Here is a 15,416-nt window from a genome sequence, read left to right as displayed (position 1 = left end):
GCTGGTCAAAGCCAGAGGGTAACCACAGACATGCAGGAAAAAGGGGAAGCAGGAGGAAGAGAGAAAAGGCAAAAGAAGGGAAGACATTTATCGCTTGATGTCACTTCTTTAGAAGGGACTCCAGCTCTTCTGAAGTGTGTTTGAAAGCACCCAGGACACTGTGCTGTGTAATGTGCCACTTGGATTTCTGATTGTTTGAAGGTGGGCAAAATAATGGCATGTGTTCCCTCCCGGCCTCAAGTGTATGGAGCGTTAACAGGCATTCCTGCCCCCAAGGTCATTTCTCATCAATGCTTCCTCCAAGGGCACTGGCCCTGGCAGGGGCAGATGCAGGAAACACTCCTGGTTTTGGTCTTACAGCGGCTCCTGGAACTGGCCCCCCTGCACGTGTTGCCATTTGCAGAACAGCAAGCACTTCTTTGTGATCTGAGAGCACGGAAGTTCTGCACGTGTCCGCTCAAAGGCCGTGCAGCCTAGTGGACAAGGACCTGTGCCCTGGCCTCAGACTGTCCAGGTTGGAAGTCTGAGTCCTCCATGCCCCAGGGCCTTGTTCATCCTCATGGAAAGAAATCTGTGCCTCTTCAAAGGCACAGGCACACTGTCCTAAGGCCTGCCTCACTGGGGCAGGACCTGACATTAAAGGAGAATTTATACCCAAGCTCACGGCAAAATAGAAGGCTGGACAAGAGTTCTTTAATATCACCCAGGCCAACACTTTGCAAGGCATTCAGGGTGGCCATACCTGGGTCTTCTCTCCTAGTCTGAACCTGTCACCCTCCGCTGCTTAACTCTGAAGGAGTTAGGAGCCTTGACCAATGTCACACAGCTAAAAAGATACAACAGAGCAAGGGCTAGGTACCCCTTTGGCAGATAAGGGGTAGAAAATTCCAGTAATAAGGGTGATGGCAAAGGGGTAAAAGTTGCTGAGCAGTGACCATCAAGAGGTCCTGTGCTAAGGGCCTCCCAAGCCCAGTCTCAGTGAAACCCTCACACAAGCCTAGGACATAGGGATCACCATGGTCTCATTTTACAGACAAGAACCTAGAACTCAAAGAGGTGAAGTCACTTTCTCAAGGCCACACAACTCTCAAGTGGCCAGGCTGGATGGAAATCTCCGGCCATCTGACTTGAGATCAGCCTGACTGCGTCTCCAGGCACTGCAGGGACCAGCACTAAGGGAACTGGGTGGGGGGTGGAGAAGGAGGTGAACCTGAGAGCTTCCTAAAGAGGGAAGTCACCCCTGGGAGGCAACCAACAGCTTCCCTGGGAAAATGCATGTCGGGTGTTGTCAGTTCTACCAATTTCTCAAGAGAAGTCAGAAATTGGGATTTCTATGTGAAATCTCCTTGGTTCTAAGTTGGGTTTAAAACACAATACATAACAGACACTGAAGAAATTTCACAGCCCAGATGCAGTGAGCCTTGACTGGATCTGAGTTTGGAAGCCCAAGCTCCAGAGGACATTTGTGGCACGACCAGGAAAATGTTACCGTGATTGGCTATTTGATGGTATCACAGAGTTTCTGTCCTTCTTGAGTGTGATCCTGGGACTGTGTTGTGTGGGGGAATGTCCTTATTCTTAGGCGATCCACGCTGAAGGATTTAGGGATCAAGTGCCACATCTGCAACTTCTTTTCAAATGTTTCGGCCAAGAAACAAAGGAAAAAGAAATGGAGGGAGAAAGGGAGAGAGAAAATGAAAATGCAGAGTGTGTACTAAAGCAGATATGACAAAATACTAATAATTGTGTGGTCTGGATTAGTAACTCTCAACTGGGGGTGATTCTACCCCCGGATGACATGTGGCTATGACTGAGGACTTTTTTTTTAACTGTCACAATGCACAAAACAGCTTCCCACAACCAAGAATGAGCCGCCCCAACAGCAGTTGTACAGGGAGTGAAAAACCCTAAAGACATTTTTATTCTTCTTTCAAGTTTTATCTTTTGTATGTGTAAAATGTCTCAGTTAAAAAGAGAGAGAGAGAGAGAAACTTAAAAATAAAAATAATACATAAATAAGGGCGCCTGGGTGGCTTGGTGGTTGCGCATCTGACTTCGGCCTAGGTCGTGATCTCGCCGTTCCCGGGTTTGAGCCCTGTGTTGGGCTCTGTGCTGACAGCTTAGAGCCTGGAGCCTGTTTCAGATCTGTGTCTCTCCCCACCCCGTCTCTCTCTGCCCCTCCCCTGCTCATGCTCTGTCTCTCTCTCTCTCAAAAATAAACATTAAAAAATTTTTTTAAAAAGAATACATAAATAGCAATACCTTGCAGACCAAACAAAACATGTCTGTGTGGTTGGGTAACCACAGCTGGCCACTGTTTGCAGTCACTTGTTCTGATACAGAGGGGCAGGATATAACGCTGCTGTGGCTGGTGAATGAGGGTCTCTGAAGCTCTGCCTGTATCGTGGGCAAGACCCCAACAGCTCCTGGAATTAGAGACTTTCTCCTGTTTTCAGGTACCAGTCGGCCCAGAAAGGAGCAGCCGACATGCCCAGGACTCTGGGTCTGAAAACTGACATCACAGAGGCCTCTTCTGGGATACCACAAGTGCACGGGGTCACCAGAAGCAGTTGGTGACGTGGGGGTGCCTTCCGATGAAATGAGAATGAACCCTTCATCTCAGTGACCGGCACAGCCCAAGACAAAATAAATTAAGAGGCTGTGGCCGAGATGTTAATTTCACCCGGAAGCTCTCAGGTGGCTGGGTATAGGCCACCCAGGTACCCCCTGACCTGTGGCTGGGACTTGAAATGAGTAACTGCATACACAGTGCAACATGCATTTGGACGGTCCTTGGGGCAGCCCCCAGCACCACAAATACACAAAGCAGAAATACGTGCAGAAAACACACAACCAAATGCAAATAAGAGAGTGGCACTGGATTAACGCATCCATCTCCAAGACTGAAATAGTCCCAAACTCAAGAACAGCCTTCCTTAAACGTGCAGGCCACTTTTGAGGCCCCATTCAGGGAGGCTGTTACGTGCAGATTTCTGGGGCACATCCCAGACCTTTACTGACCCGGAATCTTTCCCTTTCCGGACAGAACACGGGAATATGCAACCCCACCCCCACCCAAAACTCACTCAAACTGAAAACACGGTTGAAATCAGGGGGCTGGGGACTGCAGTTTTATAACTAACTGGGTGACCTTGGAGAAGCCACTCAACCTGAGCCATGATTTTCTCATCTATAAGTGGGAACTGGTAGCACCTGTCTCCTAAGGTGGTCACGCACACTAAAGGAGTGTATGCACACGCATGCACACAAGTGTGTATGTATACATACACACACACACCCCTCTAGTGCAGTGTGCCTGGCAAATGTTCCTTCCTTTTCCGTAATAGTAACTGGCCACACACTGGAAAGCCTAGAGAGCTTTACAGAAGTACACAGACTCAGCAACCCTAGAGATCCTGATCTACTACAACAGGGTTATTTTGGTTTGGTTTCTTTTTTAAAGCACCCCAGGTGGTCCTAAACAGCAGCTGGGGTTGAAAACCACACCGGGGAAACTGCCAATAAAAATCAACTATCAGGGGCGCCTGGGTGGCTCAGTCGGTAAAGCTTCTGACTTCAGCTCAGGTCATGATCCTCTGTGAGTTCCAGCCCCGCGTTGGGCTCTGTGCCGACAGCTCGGAGCCTCAAACCTGCTGAGATTCTGTGTCCCCCTCTCTCTCTGCCTCTCCCCCACTTGCACTCTGTCTCTGTCTCTCAAATTAAAAAAAAAAAATCAACCATCATTTCTCTTCAAGAGAATGTACTTCGACCACATTCTGGAATTGCCCAACTGTGTCCGGGGAGAGCCTTGTGTCCAGGCTGTTATCAGAGGCGTGGATGCCCCGAGATTCCACCCCCAAGCAGCCCTTTCCTGGTCCCTGCAGAAGTGGCTGCAACCGACTAAGCTGGGGGGATGCTTTTTCTCCAGACAGAGCTTCAAGGTGGCAGGACAGGAACAGGAGTCCCTCCTGGGCCCTTGGGTGGGCGGTGGAGCGCTGCCTCAACAGGAATACCCAGGTCACAAAAAGCCTGAAGATCACACATCACCATCCCCCGCCACAGGCTCAGGAGAGCCGCCCACCTTTAGCTCAGCTCGCACCTCCCCTTCTCCCGCCTTTCCTACCCTCCTCCACCCCCCACCCAAACACTCAGGGGGGCTCCTGGAAGCGCTGGTTTGCAAGGGAAAGGCTCAGTGGATACTTCAGAGTATGCGAATCTGAAAGGTTCTCTCCCGACCAAGGAGACACCCGTCGCCTGCCGCAGTCCTGCCTGGGTACTCTTCCTTCCCCTTAACACAGACCCCGGGAAGCTACAGGGACTGGCAGGGACTGAGGGGAAGTGAAACCCCCGCCGGTGGGGCTGGCGACAGGGCATCTTGGGGGTGCAGGAGGTAGGCGGGGCCAGCGTGTTGCTCTCTCAGTCGGTCAGAGTTTCATGAATCCCCTCGAAGCTAACTTTTGTGTTTCAAGACCCCAACACCCACCCACACCTCCCTGCTGACCCAAACCAAGAGGAACTGCCTCACCTCTTGCCCCAAATCCCTCCCCTCTGGGGGGGTGGGGGGGGGTGGGAATCATCGGATACTCTGAGTATAAATAAAAATAATTACTAGTGAGTTGGTAATGTTCCTTCGCCTATTTTGGGTGGGTCTCTGTTCAGGTTTTTTAGGCAGGCGCACGGAGCTCGTGCATCCACGCGAGCACACATGGGCCTCCGCCGGAGGTGTGGGGAGGGTGTGTGTCTGTGTGTTGGGGGGTGGGGGGACATATGGAGACCCCGTTGCCCACATTCGGCAAGATCGAGCTAGCTAGCGCCCAGCCATCCAGCTGTCCCAAGATGGCCAGTCGATCTCCAACCCCGCCCGCCCAGACCTCAGGCCTGCGTCGCGTCTGGGGGCTGCTTCCCGGTGGCTGTGTCCTCTGCCTCCAAGGTTACTGGATTGTGCGAATCAATTTAGACACTTTTTCAAGAAGCAAAATTAAAATCGCTCCATTAATCCCCAAATGCCTTCTCCCATCTGCTGCAACTCGCTCCCACTAGGACTTGCATAATGAAAGTTGAGGGAAAGTTGAAGGAAAGTTGAGGAATCAGGGGGCAGGAGGGGGGCTCCCGCTCTTGGAGTCCGCGCCAACCCCTGCAAGGGGCGCAGCGCGGGGCAGAGGCCCTGGCACCCAACAGGGAGAAGTGGAGACAGCGGAAAGTGGGGAGGGGTCCGGGTGGCGGGGAGGCAACCAAGGTTCTAATTCCAGGGACCTGGTAGCTCAGTGAAAGGCGGCGGCTCCAGGCAAGGCTTTTGTTCTCGCCCTCCCCTCTCTCTCTCCACCTCCTTTTCGCCAGCCTTGTGAGTTGCAGGCTGCACACACCCCTTCCCTCCCTCACACACACCTCCTTCTCTGCAGGGCCCGCCTGCCCTGTTTACCTAGAAACTAGCATCTGGAATCCGAGGGGTAGACCCCTTGCCAAAACCCAAGACTCCGGGGGCCGTGGGCTTCCGGGCTGTGTGTGTCTCAGATCCGCCTCAATCCTAGGCGGGAGGGGGCGGCGAGAGGGTGAAGGGGGGTGGGCAGAGACCACCCCCACATACACACACGCGCTCAAGTCCACACCCGTGCGGAGCCCAGCGCCCCCTCTCCGCGCTCGGAGCGAAAGTTGGCTTCCCGGGCGACCTCTCCCAGCGGAGGTGCGGGCGGTGGGGGACGCGCCATTGCCCACGGAAAGGTGGAGAAGGAAGAGGAAAGGTGGAGGGAGAGCGGCGCCGGGAGGGGAGGCGGGGGGTGGGGGGAAAGGGTTGAGCCCACCTGGACACGTGCTGCCTTTGCCGCCCGTGCGCTTTCTCCAGCCCCAGCTTGAAGATGCCTACAAGCACAATGACGTCCCACCCCGCAGATGATGAGGGTGGTCTTGTCCTTCGTGGGGTGGTGCAGGGGGTCGTCCTTGCGCGCGGGGGCGGGGTGGGGGGGCTTGCGGGTGTTGAGCCACAGCGGAGTGTTGTGCTTGGTGCAGGTGCTGTGCCTCAGTCCCGCTTCTTAAACAGGCGGCAGAACCGGAAGTCACAAGTCCCGCAGCAGCAGATGAAGTCTCCCGAGTGAACGGCTGGTCCCACTGGCTCATGACATCGAAGTAGCTCGGGCAGAAGTCCGGGGTGGGCGCTCGGGTAGGGCGCTCGTCTGAGACCCCCGCGCCCTCGCCGGCCCCTCCCCAGGCGGCCCCGGAGCGGTTGCCCCCCCCCCCCTCCGCCAGCACTACCACGCCGGCCAGCTGCGCCAGCTGCCCGTGCCCCGCTCGCTCCTGCGCCGGGCACCCGCGGGCGCACAGCTCGGTGAGGAAGCAGCCGAGGAGCAGCCGGAGGACGCGACGAACCAAGTCTCCCAGCCTGGGCTCGGCCGCTGGGCCGCCGCGTCTCGCGGCAGGCAGGCAGCTGCGCGGGGCTCAGGCAGCTGCGCGGAGCTCAGCCCTTGTTCGCCTCCCGCGCGCCGCACGCCGAGGGGGAGGGACCGGGCGGGGAGGGGCGCGCCTGGCGGGGCGGGGGGAGGATGAGTGGGGGCAAGCGCTGGGTGCAGCTCCGCGCGGCTACGGGGAGAGGCGGGGGCCAGAGGGCGGCGGAGAGCTGGTCTGGCCGCGGCTCCTCTAGGCCGGCGGCTCCGGACTAGCCGCCCTGCGCCCGCTCTCAGGATCCCTCTCACCTCTCCAGCTCGCCACGTGCCCTGGAGAGAGCCCAGCAACGCTTGTGGAATGAAGGGAGGGCAGGAGGAGAGGGGGAGAGGGACGAGCGCGAGCTCGAGTGGGGCGGGTGCGCGGAACAGGTGACTCGGGAGCGCTGGCGGGAGCGAGTTGGGGGGCGTGCGGCGCTGAGCTAGGCTAACGGGCGGGGAGTAGGGAGCTTCGGCAGCCACTGGGGCTGAAGGCAGCGCTCGGGTTTCCCAGCAGGTGCAGGATGGCTGCGGGACCTCCCGCGCCCTCTCCGGGAGGGAGGCGCGGCTCAGACCTGTTCCTGGCTAAGAGGCGGCTCAGCCCGTGGCTTTTTCAGGCGTGAGTCTGCAGGAGCTGTGGTTCGAATCTGTCCTCCAGGGAAGGGGGGACTCGCAGGGGTTAGGTGGGGACAGACTAAGTGGTTTCCACTCCAAGGCAGACTGGGGCACAGTTTGATCAGGATCGCCCCTCCATGGTGCCCGGGGCCGCCTCAGCTCGCTTCGCCCTGCCCTTCCCCCGACTGCGCCCTCTAGCCAGGCGCGCGTCCGGGATGGTTCCACTCCCTGGGATTTGCGGAGGACCAAGGCTTAGCTGGGAAGGCGGGGTGGCAAGCCACTGGCCCCGGGGTAAGCACCCCCGGGAGAGGGCCGTGGGAGGAACTGAAGTCAAAGAAGCGCAGGGGGTAGGGAGAGGCAGCAGACCAGGCCCAGGCAGGGGCACGTCTCACGTCCCGGAGGGTCTTTTCTTGGGACTCTCCCAGGCCCCAGGACCTGCCACTTCTGTCCCTCTACGACCTGGCGGTGGCCTTCTCTGCGTTCCTTAGGAGGGCACACCGCCGCGCCGCGTCTGCGCACCCAGATCCGTTGCAGCGGAAGGCCTGGACATCTAGCCTCAGCCACCCTCCCACGCCTGGAGCCCACATCTGGGTCTCCGGAGTTGGCTGGCCCTGTGCTCACGGAGCCCCCCAGACATCCTCACCCGATGTGGCGCAGTCCGGCCTTGCTTCCCTGGCTTCGAGCCTCCGGTCATCACCCGTCAGCATTTACAAATCTGCCGTCTCCACCCAGCCGATTCCAGCCATCCTTCGGCCCTCTCTCATTTTCTCCCACTTCTTTCCTCTGCTTGAATTTGACTCCAATAGCCCCCAAAACAGGGTTTGCACCAAAGCCGCTACACGGAAGTTAGATCTCCCACGCCACTGCATTGTTTTTTTGTTTTTTGTTTTTTTAATTGCGTTAACTAAGTATACACTTTGCAGTCAGCTGGGCGGTTTGCAGGGAAATGATGTCTCCACCATCCCACCCCCTCCATTGGGCTTCAGTCAGGGCCTTCTCAAGGCATTTTCATTTTCAAAGCACCAAAAAGTTGGGCCACATAGAAAATAATATAGTGGGTTCTCTTTAACTGAAACAGCATGGTTGGGGAGGTGGTTATTGGACTCTATTGCAAGCTTTCTCAAAATGACAGGGAGCTTCGGTAATTAATTGTGCCTTCTCTTGGAAGAATGTCACCTCCTGTCTTCCGAAAGACTAGCATAGAATGACCCTGTTCCAGCAAAAAATGAACCAGGCCAACACTGACCCAGCATATCCAGGAGTAGGCCAGCCCTCAGAGACTCTGAATCGCAGGCTGTATTATGTCCCAAACCCACCTGGACAAGGTGTGAGATTGTTTAGTCTAAATTCATCAGAGCCTCCGAATGAGGTTCCCGAAATAGGGGAGTGTGGCATGTCTGTCGACCCACAGCCACCACCACTGTGTGAGCCTCTGCAAACACAAGCATTGGTGTGTGAGAGCTAACGATAGCTGACATTTATTTGATGCTTACAACATACCCACTAAGCTCACCTCTTCTAAAGTCACCTCCTCACAGATGCTCAAAGCAGTGCCTAGGATCTCGCAGACAATCTGGGAATAGGTGCTAAACCACTAGAGTGATCTCATTTAACTCTATCTCTAGATAATATTACCAGGCCCACACAACAGAGGGAGAGACTGAGGCTCAAAGCAGTTAAACCAGTTGCCCACCAGAGTAGCGCAGCAAGGACGCTACACAGTTGGCGTTTGACCCAAGAAATGTGACTCCTGGGTCTGTGTTCTAACCATTGCAGGTAGTGCCTTCCTAAAATAGGCCTCTAGACTCCCTGTCCACCTGACATTACATTATATATTTGGTTTTCGCCCCTCTCCGCACATTGAACGGTAAACTCCAGGGTAGAAAGGGGCCTTCACTCCTACAGCATCTCCCAGCACCTACAGCAGCCAGAAGCATGAGAAAAACTATTTACAGCCTGTTTTGATGAACTTACTAAGCTCTTATGCAAGATCGTTGGTGTTAAACCAAGGGAGGAAAGGAATGCGTACAACAGGACAGACAATGGAGTTTCTGCTGTAAGGATCACACAGAGGGATTGGGATGTTTCTAGGCACTAAATCAAAACTGGAAAGGACTCTTCCAGCAGGCCTACCAAGGTCTGAGAAGCTGAGGCTCAGAGAGGTTAAGGGCTTTGTCCCAAGGTCACATGGTCAGCAAATGAGAAAGCCAGGGGTGGGTGGAGAGTGCCAGACTCCTAACCTCTGATTTCCTGCCTGCCCAACCCCACCACACCCCACCCAGGCACCTCCCAGCAAGCCTCAAGGCTGGGAGCCTAGGGCAAGAGCCTGGTAGAATAGGTAACAGACACCTTTCCACAAGAGTTGGGGGTGTTGAGCCACTTCTAAGTTTGATTTTAAAAGAGAGAGAGAGAGAACAACAAAAACCCACCTAAGTGAAAACAGACAAAATCTAGACAGAAAAGTCCTTTTTAGAATCTGTCTCCAATCTCTGTAAAATATTGCTTGTCACCAGAACATTTGAGTCCAGTCCTCAGAGGAGACACCCTGGTTGCTGTTCCTGGCTTTAATTAACAGAGACTGCCCCCTCTTTGTCACAGGAGAGTGCAGGAAACCTGTTTCAGAAAGAAGCCAACCTGACAGACCGACCCTTCATGGCTTATCTGCCAGATCCCAAACTTTAAACCACTATCCCTTCGAACTTCAACTAAACCAAATTCCCTTCCTATTCCCGCCTGCCCCTCTGGAATATCACCCACACCCATTTCCCAAACCTTTGAAAAATATGTATAAGAAGGGAGAATCAGGTTCATTTTACTCTTTAAAGGAAGAAAGCCACTTTCCTCTGGGTATGTCAACTCAGTAAATAGAGTCACTGCCTCCTAATAGATGTGTGATTGTTGAGAACATGCCCCATTTAGAACATGTGGTTGAGAAAGCATTTCTCTCAGAGTTCCTGGTGGGGAGGGGTGCGGTGTGTGTGGGGGGGGGGGGAGGGGGTGTTTATTCACTTCCTAATTGAAACACCTGTCAAGTTCATAGAAAATGAAAAATCATCATCAAAGACCACCCCCTCCACTACCCAAATGAATTTATGCAAATGTGTTGAAATTAAAACGCAGCTCTTCAGGAAAGTGCTTTCTATGAAAGAGTTTATGACATTATTTACAACACAGGCACTTTTAATATCTAAGGAAGAATCTCGTTTGCTGTAGGCTTAATCATCTCAGTCTTCAGCATGATCTGCAAGGAGCCTGCAAACGTACACTCCCCAACAATTAAGGGGAAGGAGCGATGTTACGATGGAGGTTTGCTCACCAGGACTTGCAGCCCACGTCAGTCTATACTCAGCTCTACAAATTAAACTGCCTTGTGGCCCTCACCGGAAGGCGTTGATTGTTAATAGTCCTCATCGGGTGACATTCAGCGTTTCAGAAAGGTTTCTTAGCACCTGTTAGCCTTGAGAAAAAAGAAAAGAGATGACACAGAAGCTGTTGGTTGGAAACCTTAAGAGCTACCTGGGGGCTGGGGGGGGGGGCGGTGGGGGGATCAAAACTGGACCCCCATATACAGAGGGCAAGGAGAGACCAAAGAAGGAGGCAGATGTCTCCAGATGGGTGGGTGATGGGGTAATAAGCAAGGGAACTTACAAGGCCTGCCCTGGCCCTGCAAGGCAAGTGGATCTCTGTACCTGCCTGCCAGAATCTTACAAGTTTATATTACACACAACCTGCAATAGGGGTCAGTAGTAAATCGTCCAGATGGTCTTAATAGCACTTTGCTCTCTCAAGGCTGCATCCTTGAAGCAGACTCCTAGTGCCAGAACGGTGTTTGGAATATACATTGCAAGGACAGGGGAGCAGGTGATGAGCCTCCGATTGCCTACCTCCAGCTCAGGGGTCAACTGAAGGTCATTTCCCCTCATTTCCCCTTCTTTCTCCAACAGAAGCCAAAATGTGGCCAGCACCTTGCCGTGCTGGGGCAACAGGCTGATTTGATATGGTTTATTCTCTTGTTCTGAAAAGATAAAGGAAACTACAAGAGAAGTGAAGTGGGTCTAAATTTTGGTTCCCCCAGACTACAAGTAGTAGGTGAGATGAGTTTTGGTGGTACCCAAACATGTTTTTTTTAATAATTTTATATTTATTTTTAATGTGTGTCAGAAAAAAATAACATATCAAACACTTGGCTTCATGGGCAGAAACATTTAAGGTGCACATCAATTTAAAGTCCATTTAAGAAGAATGATAAATATGTTATAGTATTTATTAATAAAGTAAAAATGAAGAAAATAAGATGAAGTGTCTTGTGTTTAGGAAAAGTGGGTTTTGGTATGAGGACAGGGTTTCTCAGCTTCAATGCTATTGATTTTTTTTAATGTTTATTTATTTTTGAGAGTGAGAGACAGAGCGTGAGCAGAGCAGGGACAGAGAGAGAGAGAGAGAGAGAGAGAGAGAGAGAGAGAGAGAGAGAAGACACGGAATCTGAAGCATGCTCCAGGCTCTGAGCTGTCAGGCACAGACCTGGATGAGTGGCTCAAACTCACAGACCATGAGAACATGACCTGAGCCAAAGTCAGTAGCTTAACCGGCTGAGCCACCCAGGTGCCCCAATGCTATTGACATTTTGGAGTGGATCATTCTGTGATGGGGGGAGCTGATGTGGGGGGCTGTCCTGTGCATTGTAGAAGGTTCAGCAGCATCTCTGGACTCTACCCACTAGATGCCAGGAGCATCTCCCAGTTGCCACAACTAAACACTGTTGATGAGCAGAGATTGTGAAATCAATTGAGAACTTCCCCATGTTTAAATCCTAGCTCTTTCTCATATGAGGTTTATGACCTCAAATGAGACACTTAACCTCTCTAAGCCTCAGTTTCCCCGTCTATAAGATGTGGATATGAATGGTGCTTTCCCGGGACACAGGGATGGCTCAGTCGGTTAAGCCTCTCTGACTCTTGATTTTAGCTCAGATCATGATCTCATGGTTGGTGAGTTCAAGCCCCATGTTGGGCTCCACACTGACAGTGTGGAGCCTGCTTGGAATTCTTTCTCTCTCTCTACTCCTCCCCATGCCCTCGCGCTCTCTCTCTCTCTCTCTCTCTCTCTCTCTCTCTGGGTCTCTAAATAAATAAATACATACCTACCTACCTTAATAAAAGAATGGTGCTTTCCCCAGGAATATTACAAACACTCCATATCTTCTTATATTAACAAACACCCCATATCTTCTAAAATTACAAACACTCCATATCTTGCATAAAGTGCTTAGCACAGTGAAATGGAACTTTAATAGTGCTTAGTAAACATTTACTCTTATTACAGGAAACCTGAAGGAGCCTAGCAGGTGTCAGGCACTGCCCTGAGCCCTGGGGAGACAGAAGGCTGAGACAACATCCTTGCTCTCCAGGATCTCAGATCTCCAGGGCAAGATAGAACATAGAGGCAGGGCAAGCATCCTGGGTATGCAGTCTGTACAGCCTTACAGAAACCCATGCTCAGGAGGGCCCCATGCTTTATCTGCTGCTCTGCCATTGCCTTGAATCTCTTAAATGATTTCTGAACATGAGGCCTCACCAATTCTGCAGCTAGTCCTCTATGTAGGGGATGCACCTCTGGCAGAATGAGAGATCAAGCATACAGGAAATTACAGGAGGATGTTTTACTCCGCCTACACAGGCAAAGCCTTCTCTCAAAGGTGTTGACATCCCATAGTCCTAGCTTACATGTATGTAAGCATTCTCAGCAATGTAGCAGGAAGAATTTTTTTTTTCTAAGTAGGCTTTATGCCTAGTGTGGAGTCCAACGCTGGTCTTGAATTCACAACCCTGAGATCAAGACCTGAGCTGAGATCAAGTTTAACCAATGGAGCCACCCAGCACCCCCATTAGCAGGAAAAATTTTGGTAGATTTTCTTTAAAAATAGTTCTTGGGGTGCTTGGGTGGCTCAGTCGGTGAAGCATCCAACTCCTGATCTCGGCTCAGGGTATGATCTCACAGTTCCTGAGATCAAACCCCACATGGAGCTCTGCACTGAGAGTGTGGAGACTGCTTGGTATTCTCTCTCTCCCTATCTTTCTGACCCCCCCACCAAAATAAATAATAAACTTAAAAAAAAACAGGTAGTTCTCAAATGTCAGTCCCAAGAACAGTACTGAAGTTTTCCATAGTTAAGTTTCCACTGGTCCATAGAAAATTGAGAAAAATTATGAATGATGAAATAGATATTCTATAAGCACCTCTTTTAAAGGTTGTATACTTTATATGTGTCACAATTCACTTTCTAAATTATGTTAGTCTTGGGGCACCTGGGTGGCTCAGTCGGTTACGTGTCTGACTTCGGCTCAGGTCATGATCTCGCAGTCTGTGAGTTCAAGCCCCGCGTCAGACTCTGTGCTGACAGCTCAGAGCCTGGAGCCTGTTTCAGATTCTGTGTCTCCCTCTCTCTCTGACCCTCCCCCATTCATACTCTGTCTCTCTCTGTCTCAAAAATAAATAAATGTTAAAATTTTTTTTAAAAAATTAAAAAAAATTATGTTAGTCTTATATTCGTGTGTGTGTGTGTGTGTGTGTGTGTGTGTTTAAATATTTCTTACCAGGGAAAAAAATGGTAAACTTATTGTGCCTAATTTTTGGTCATTTTACTATAGATGAAATCCCAGAGACTGGGATGACTAATTTAAGAACACCACAGTAGCTTTTGTTCACAAGTAAAGTGGTAATTTGAAGCAATTCTCTGAATAATTTAAGTCCCTTCAACTGTACTGTGAAACCAAAATAGGTTTTAGGGTCATGCATTTGCCAGCTAGCTACACTGGCTAAAATGATGAGGAATCAGCTATGGCTGGATGCAAACCACACAACTCCATGGACCCATGTCTCTCTGCTGCAACAAATGCCTATAAATACAGATTGTATCAGTTAGTTTTTGCCATGTAACAAATTATCCCAAAACTTAGTGGCTTAAAATAACAACTATTTATTTAACTAACAGTTCTATAGATTGGCAATTTAGGTTGGTCTCAACTGGATGGTTCCTTTTGTCTTGGTTGGACTCACTCATGCATTTGCTGCTAACTGCCAGGTCACTAGGGTGCTGGTTGGTCTGGGATAGCCTTCATTTGGGACAGCTCCTCTCTGTCCCATGAGATTTCATAAGCCAGTAGGCTAGCCCAGGCTTTTCACATGGTGCCTGGGCAGGGCTCCTAGTCACTAAAATAAAGCACATAAGACTTATTGAGACCCACGGTCAGAACAGGCACATCACCAGTGTGCCACATTCTGTTGGTACATAACAAGCTACAAAGGCAGTTCATGTTCAAGAAGAACATGGAAGAGTGGCAAGGTTGCACTGTAAAGGGACATGCATATGGTGCCTGGGTGGCTCAGTCAGTGAAGCATCTGACTTTTGATGTCAGCTTGGGGCATGATCTCACAGTTTGTGAGTTTGAGCTCTGTGTCAGGCTCTGTGCTGATAGTGTGGAACCTGCTTGGGATTCTGTCTCTCCCTCTCTCTGCCCCTTGACCACTTGCTCTTTCTCTTTCTCTCTCTCTGAAAATAAACAAGAAGAAGAAGAAGAAGAAGAAGAAGAAGAAGAAGAAGAAAAAGAAAGAAAGAAAGAAAGAAAAAGAAAGAAAGAAAGAAAGAAAGAAAGAAAGAAAAAGAAAGGAAGAAAAGAAAAGGGACATGCATGCAGAATGTGTGAATCACTGAAGCCATTTTTTTTTAAAATATCAACTGTCTTAGTCCATTTGGGCTGCTGTAACAAAATGTCATACACTGGGTGGTTTGTAAATAGTAGAAATCTATTTCTCACAGTTCTGGAAGCTGGCAAGATCAAGACACAAGCATGGACACATTCTGGTGACCCCCCTCTTCCTGGTTCATAGCCAGCACCTTTTCACTGTGCCCTCACATCGTGGAAGGGGTGATGGAGCTCTGTGGGGTCTCTTTTATAAGAAGAGTGATCCCATTTGTGAAGATGCCACCCTCATGATCTAACCACCTCCCACAGGTCCTACCTTCTAATATCATCATATTGGTCTTTAGGATGTCCAGATGGGAATTTTGAGAGGACACAAACATTTAGAGGATAGCTTCAACCTACCAAGCAGTTCAAATGCCATTACTACCAACCACAGTAGCATGAGAATCTCCCTGTCACCAAGACTGCCTCACCGACAGTATGCCAGGAGAAACTTACACACACATATTGTACCGTCAGCAAAGAAGCAACAGTCACATAAAGTTATACAATCTGTGTTTTCATCTACATAATCAGAACAACCCCTGTATATTGGGAAGTTCGGTACACCAACAGCCAGCCGTGTGTCCAAACCAGTAAATCGGGAGGTCCTTGGTGCCTCCCTTTGTCTCAACTTCCATACCCTGTC

The 15,416-nt window shown here is 50.8% G+C and overlaps 1 protein-coding gene and 1 pseudogene across 1 annotated transcript; one reads left to right on the top strand and one right to left on the bottom strand.

The window, feature by feature from the left end:
* Positions 1-501: 501 nt before the first annotated feature.
* Positions 502-6,402, bottom strand: LOC122231273 (annotated as a pseudogene).
* Positions 6,403-6,880: 478 nt separating this feature from the next.
* LOC122231272 lies at positions 6,881-9,707 on the top strand. The gene is made up of 3 exons (XM_042958868.1): positions 6,881-7,029; positions 7,451-8,054; positions 9,624-9,707. The coding sequence occupies exons 1-3, from the start codon at positions 6,935-6,937 to the stop codon at positions 9,705-9,707; spliced, it is 783 nt and encodes a 260-aa protein (XP_042814802.1). The 5' UTR covers positions 6,881-6,934.
* Positions 9,708-15,416: the final 5,709 nt, after the last annotated feature.

Source organism: Panthera tigris, chromosome D1 (genome assembly GCF_018350195.1).
Source record: "Panthera tigris isolate Pti1 chromosome D1, P.tigris_Pti1_mat1.1, whole genome shotgun sequence".
Classification (NCBI taxonomy): domain Eukaryota; kingdom Metazoa; phylum Chordata; class Mammalia; order Carnivora; family Felidae; genus Panthera; species Panthera tigris.
This window is presented reverse-complemented; position numbering and strand designations above follow the sequence as displayed.

Bases quoted from the DNA above. Each gene is read 5' to 3' on its own strand.
- LOC122231272 (XM_042958868.1), top strand. From the start codon at position 6,935: ATGGCTGCGGGACCTCCCGCGCCCTCTCCGGGAGGGAGGCGCGGCTCA. The intron at 7,030-7,450 runs GTGAGTCTGCAG...GGACTCTCCCAG, and splicing joins AGCCCGTGGCTTTTTCAGGC to GCCCCAGGACCTGCCACTTC. The intron at 8,055-9,623 runs GTTGGGCCACAT...TCTTTGTCACAG, and splicing joins CATTTTCAAAGCACCAAAAA to GAGAGTGCAGGAAACCTGTT.